Below are 6322 nucleotides of genomic sequence, written 5' to 3'. Positions count from 1 at the left end.
CATCGAACTCAAGCTCAGATCCAGCTCAGAAGAGAAGAACTGCGGTCCGCGCTTGATTTTGCACGACCGCGGAAGTCCTAGCGCTAAGGTGACCTATTTTTCGCTGTCAGCGGAATCTCCGTAGGGGAAATTTTGTCCGAAAAATTTAGTTGTGTATAAATAGTTCTTTTCAGATTTTTAGGGTATCAGTTATTTTGGGGGGCACGTGAACAACCGCTTTTTGCTTATTAGAGTAATTTTAGAACATCTTTAGCAATTAATCTTAGATTTTATTCTTGTAATTCTTTTTATGTCTTATATTTCATCTCCATCTTTGATTATGAGTAGCTAAACCCATTAGCTAGGGTTGTGACCCAACCCTAGTATGGGTATTTAATGGGTCTTCAATTTTAGGCTTAAATGTTTATGGGTTAATGATATTTAGCTTGATTCATGCTTTAATTGTTGAATAGGTGGTTGCAAACACTGATTTGTGCCTTTTTGACTTTGGCTCTTCTTGAGAAAGAGAGACTAAGTCTAGGAAATTTAGGCTAACAAGGAATTGGGGTGCATTCAAGAGATTGATAGCCCCAGTTAAAGGGTTAAACCTAGAGATAGTAATACCCAACTTGAGTCATGTTGCTTGCACTGTTCAAACACCCAATTGGGCTTGAGAAACCCAATTAGGGCAAAGTCACTCAAACTACCGAGAGGTATAAAGTGAGTAATTACGTGCAATGGTTATATTATGATCCCAATTACAATAAGTTTGCTCTAAGTTTTAGACCCTGTTAGATACTCACCTAGGTGTAAGTCACTTCCCTAGTGCCTTTTTACCAATTAAGAAAACCCTTACAAAAATATCATATTTAGCTTATTTTCATTCTTCATTAGTGTTAAAAGTAGAATAGTAACCAAAACAAAGCATGATTGAAAGTGCAATTAAGAACATCGCACATAGCTAGATTAGATAGAAACCAAATTTCAAACCAATATTAGCTCTCTGTGGGAATCGATCCCGACCCCTCAGGTAAAAACTGCATCGACCACTCTTGCCATTCTATATTGGTATAAGGTTGGAGCCGATCACTTTTTGGCGCCGTTGCCGGGGAGCTAAATGATTTTGGCTATCTGTCTCACTAGTTTTGTGTCTTGTTTTTCTTTCCTTCTATTTTACTAACTTGTGTGAGTCAATTGATTCAGGTACAAAATGGCAAACAATGATCCTCTTGGAAATGTTCTCCCAAGGGAGGAGATAGATGATAATGGTGAAGATGAGGTGTCTCTAGTACCTCAAGGACAAAGAAGAGGCCGCCAGACCAATGACAACATTCCAGACCCTCCCTCGCCTCCTCCACGGATGCTTCAAATGAAGGATACGCAAGTGCAATTGTCCCACCCCGGATCCGGGCGGGCAATTTTCAAATTACAAATGTGATGTTGAATTTATTGGAGCAACGAGGGTACTTTACAGTTGCTCCCCATCAGAATGCATATAAACATCTTAAAAGCTTTGTGGATACCTGCTGGGGAAGCAAACAGACAAATGTGTCGGAGGATGCATTGAGATTGAGATTGTTCCCTTTTTCACTTAGAGGGAAAGCTTTGGACTGGCTCGAAAGACTTCCCAACCATTCCATCACTACGTGGGACGAGTTGGCTGAAAAATTTATAGCTAAGGTTTTCTCGCCGGGGCATATGGCGACATTGAGAGATGAGATCTTGGCCTTCAAACAGGAACCTAATGAACCACTTCATGAGATCTGAGAAAGGTATCGGACAATGGTGAAAGAATGTCTGAATAGTGACATGACTGAAGCAATGATCCAGTAAATATTCTACCGTGGCATTAACATGACCAATCAGTGTGTAGTGAACCAGCTAACAGGGGGAAATTTTATGAACACACTTTATGCTGAGGCATGTGAGATATTGGATGAGATGGCAGATACTTCCTCAGCTTGGCAAAGTCGAGCTAATGTGCCACAAGGTGATCCCACTGTTATTTACCTACACAAAGAGCTCCACGACCATGGCCAGACAATAGCAGAGTTAACTACTACAATAAACCAGTTGGCAAAAGCTCAATTACAGCAAGTTCAAGCGTCGAGACAAGTAAATGCTATGGAAGGTGTAAACATGTTGCTCAACAAGAGGTGACAAAGAGGTCAACAAGGTCAAGGAAATCCAGATCAATATGAGCAGGGTAATAGTGGTTTCAACTAAGATGATGGGTATGATGAGCAAAGTGAAGAAGTCCAGTACGTGAACAATTACCAAGGACAAAGGGGCAATGCTCCTAACCAACAACAACAGTGGAGATCCCAAGGAAACTGGGGGAATCAAAACCAACAGGGAAATAGCAACTGGGGGAACAACAATCAGAATTGGGGCAACCAGAACAACCAGGGCAACTGGAGTGGCAACAACAACAATTGGGGAGGAAACAACAACAAATGGGGTTGGAATAATGGCAATCAAGGGAATCAGGGGCAAGGCTTTCAAAGACCTTCTATGTATCAACAACCAAACAACCTGCCTCCATTTCCGTCCCAAGGTCCTAGCTCATCAAATAATGAGATAGGAAGGATCGAGATGATGTTTGAACAAATGATGAAAAAGAATACCGACTCTGATGCCCAGTTGGCATCCCATAATACTTCAATCCAAAACTTGGAGGTCCAACTTGGCCAGATTTCTCAATCTTTGAATACTCTCCCTAAGGGGGCTCTACCTAGTGATACGGTAGTAAACCTGGAGGGTAAAAAAATACCGGGAATGCAATGGCAGTGATCACAAGAAGTGGTAGAGGTGGTGAAGTGAATACCTCTAAGCAAAAGGAAGTTGTGAGTGATGAGGTTGAAGTGCAAGATGATGATGTTCCTATAGTTGATAAGCAAGTGAGTGAAGAGAATTTGAATGCTGAAGTGAGAATTGATATTCATGATAATGAGGTAGAGACTCAAAATGACGTGAACCCATCTAGGGAACACGTAATAGACATACCGGAAACAGTAGTGCCCAAGGCTAAGGCTCCCTTTCCAAGGCCTCCTCCACCTTACCCTCAAAGACTTGCGAAGCAAAAGAATGCAGACCAATTTAAAAAGTTTATTGAGATGATGAAAATCTTGTCGATCAATGTTCCTTAGTGGAAGCTCTTGAGAAAATGTTGGGTTACGCCAAGTTTATAAAAGACTTGGTGACTAAAAAGAGATTTATGGAGTGTGAGACCATCCAAAATGACTCATCAAGTAAGTGCAATTGTGCATTCGATGGATCCAAAGCTTGAAGATCCCGGCGCTTTCACCATTCCATGTACCATTGGCAGTGAGCATTTTGCAAAGGCATTGTGTGATTTGGGAGCAAGTATAAATCTGATGCCTTACCCCGTGTTCAAAACTTTGGGTATTGGTAAATTGAGAGCTACTTCAATGAGATTGCAAATGGCCGATATAACAATGAAGAGGCCGCTAGGTATTATTGATGATGTTCTTGTCGGGGTGGACAAGTTTATTTTGCCTGCAAATTTTGTGATTCTGGACTGTGAAGTTGACTATGAGGTGCCGATAATATTGGTAAGACCTTTCCTTGCAACAGGGAAGGCATTGGTTGATGTGGAAGCAGGGGAGCTCACCTTCCGAGTGGGTAACGAAAAAGTTATCTTTCTTGTGTGCAAATCAATGAGGCAGTTGAATAGTACCGAAGTTTGCTCTTTTGTGGATCTTTTCAGGGAGGCGATAGTTGATGATACTAGTGCCATGATCAATGTAGAGGATCCTTTAGAAGCGGTATTGTTGAACCTTGATATGAATGAGATAAATGTAGGGTGGAGTGTGTCAATACTTTGCACGGAATGGGTTCTTATTCTTATGAGCCCCGTAAGCTTTCTTTGGATCTTGAGAATAGAAAAACTCCACCAACAAAGCCCTCTATTGAGAAACCTCCCATTTTGGAGTTGAAGCCTTTACCTTCACACCTCAGGTATGAATTCTTGGGCCCTAGTTAAACTTTACCTGTTATTCTTTCTTCTTGTCTTACTAACGTGCAGGTAGATGCCACATTGGAGGTAATCCAAAGAAGGAAAAAGGAAATTGGATAGACTCTAGCTGATATTCGAGGAATAAGCCCCGCCTTTTGCATGCACAAGATTATACTTGAAGATGATGCCAAACCTCCGTGGAACATCAAAGGAGGTTGAATGAGGCAATGCAAGGGGTTGTCAAAAAGGAGGTGATCAAGTGGCTAGATACAGGGGTGGTGTACCCCATCTCGGATAGTTCTTGGACTTCATCGGTGCAATGTGTGCCGAAGAAGGGTGGTATGACTGTGGTCACCCATAAACAAAATGAGTTGATTCCCACCAAGGCTGTCATTGGATGGAGGCTGTGTATGGACTACCGAAAGCTGAATAAAGTGACATGCAAAGATCATTTTTCATTGCCATTTCTTGACCAAATGTTGGATAGACTTGCTGGGCGTGCCTTCTACTACTTTATGGATGGGTACTCAAGTTACAATCAGATTTTGATTGCTCCGGAAGATTAGGAAAAAACCACCTTCACATGTCCGTATGGCACCTTTTCTTTTTTTAGGATGCCATTTGGTTTGTGTAATGCACCGGCTACCTTTCAGTTGTGTATGATGGCTATATTTTTCGACATGGTGGAGGACTTCTTGGAAGTGTTCATGGATGATTTCAGTGTTGTGGGTGACTCCTTTGATGAGTGTTTGAAGAATATTGACAAAGTGCTACCCCGGTGTGAAGAGACAAATCTTGTGCTTAACTGGAAAAAAATGCCACTTTATGGTCGAGGAGGGCATTGTCCTCGGCCATAAGATCTCAAAGAATGGAATAGAGGTCAACAAGGCGAATATTGAAGTGATTTCAAAGCTTCCTCCTCCTACTTCAGTCAAGGGGGTTAGGAGTTTTCTTGGGCATGCAGGGTTCTACCGAAGATTCATCAAAGACTTTTCTAAGGTAGTGAATCCTTTGTGCAAATTATTGGAAAATGATGCAAAGTTCATTTTTAATGATGAATGCATGAAGGCTTTTGAACTTCTCAGGTACAAATTGACAACCACTCCCATTATTACCTCACCTAATTGGAGCTTACCTTTTGAGCTCGTGTGTGATGCAAGTGATGTTGCGGTAGGAGCGGTCTTGGGTCAAAGAGTAAACAAGATGTTTCACCTAGTGTATTATGCAAGCAAAACAATGAATGATGCTCAGGTAAATTACATGGTGATGGAAAAAGAGGTTCTAGCAATTGTGTTTGCAATGGAGAAGTTTAGGCCTTATCTCATGGGTGCCAAAGTGATAGTTCATACTGACCATGCAACACTCCATTACTTGATGACAAATAAGGATTCTAAGGCTCAGTTAATGAGATGGGTTCTATTGCTTCAAGAGTTTGACCTTGAGATTGTTGATCGAAAAGGGAGTGAAAGCCAAGTGGCAGACCACTTGACTCGCTTGGAGGAGGAGGGGAGGCCCCGTGATGACCTCAAAATTAATGATTCATTCCATGATGAGAAACTCCTCTCCGTATTTGTGAATAGCATGCCTTGGTTCACGGATGTTGCCAACTTTCTTATGACTAGCATTGTTCCATGTGAGCTCTCTTCTAACCAAAGGAAGAAGCTTAAACGGGATAGCTTGGACTACTATTGGGATGCGTCTTATTTGTTCAAAATTTGTAATGATGGTGTAATCTGGAGATGTGTTTCGGAAGAAGATCAAATGAGTATTCTTGATGCTTGTCATTCCTCACCCTACAGTGGTCATCATGGTGGGGAGAGAGAGGATTCAAAGGTGCTTAGCTGTGGTTTTTATTGGCCTACATTTTACAAGAATGCGGGTGAGCTTGCAAAGAGATGTGATGAGTGTCAGAGAGCTGGTGGAATTTCAAAGAAGGATGAGATGCCTATCACCAGTATTCTTGAGGTTGACATATTTGATGTGTGGGGCATTGACTTCATGGGACCTTTTATAAGTTCATGTGGCAACACATACATTCTGGTGGCCGTTGATTATGTTTCCAAGTAGGTTTAGGCTGTGGCTTTACCCAACAACGAGGCCTGTAGTGTGGTGGCTTTTCTCAAAAAGAATATCTTTACTCGGTTTGGCACTCCTAGAGCAATCATCAATGATGAGGGTTCTCATTTCTGCAATAAGGCATTTGACACTTTGTTTGCAAAGTATGGTGTCAATCACAAGGTTTCAACCCCTTACCATCCTCAGGCTGGTGGGCAAGTTGAGGTCTCCAACAGGGAGATTAAGAGCATATTGTCAAAGACTGTCAATGCAAATAGGACTGACTGGTTAAAGAAACTGGATGATGCT

At 41.8% G+C, this 6322-nt stretch overlaps 1 protein-coding gene across 1 annotated transcript; it reads left to right on the top strand.

The window, feature by feature from the left end:
• The first annotated feature begins 2762 nt into the window (after positions 1 to 2762).
• LOC138872052 (uncharacterized) lies at positions 2763 to 4078 on the top strand. Its single transcript, XM_070150008.1, has 3 exons — positions 2763 to 2879; positions 3264 to 3857; positions 4028 to 4078. Exons 1-3 carry the CDS (start codon positions 2763 to 2765, stop codon positions 4076 to 4078), a joined length of 762 nt encoding a protein of 253 aa, XP_070006109.1.
• The last annotated feature ends 2244 nt before the right edge of the window (positions 4079 to 6322 follow it).

This window comes from Nicotiana sylvestris, chromosome 1, assembly GCF_000393655.2.
Source record: "Nicotiana sylvestris chromosome 1, ASM39365v2, whole genome shotgun sequence".
Classification (NCBI taxonomy): domain Eukaryota; kingdom Viridiplantae; phylum Streptophyta; class Magnoliopsida; order Solanales; family Solanaceae; genus Nicotiana; species Nicotiana sylvestris.
Note: the sequence above shows the minus strand (reverse complement) of the source record. Positions and strands in the feature narration are given on the sequence as shown.

Excerpts from the sequence above, each read along its gene's own strand:
- LOC138872052 (XM_070150008.1), top strand. The coding sequence starts at position 2,763 with ATGGCAGTGATCACAAGAAGTGGTAGAGGTGGTGAAGTGAATACCTCT. Across the intron at positions 2,880-3,263 it reads TTCCTATAGTTGATAAGCAA|CTTGAAGATCCCGGCGCTTT; the intron begins GTGAGTGAAGAG and ends ATGGATCCAAAG. Across the intron at positions 3,858-4,027 it reads TTCTTATTCTTATGAGCCCC|GTAGATGCCACATTGGAGGT; the intron begins GTAAGCTTTCTT and ends ACTAACGTGCAG.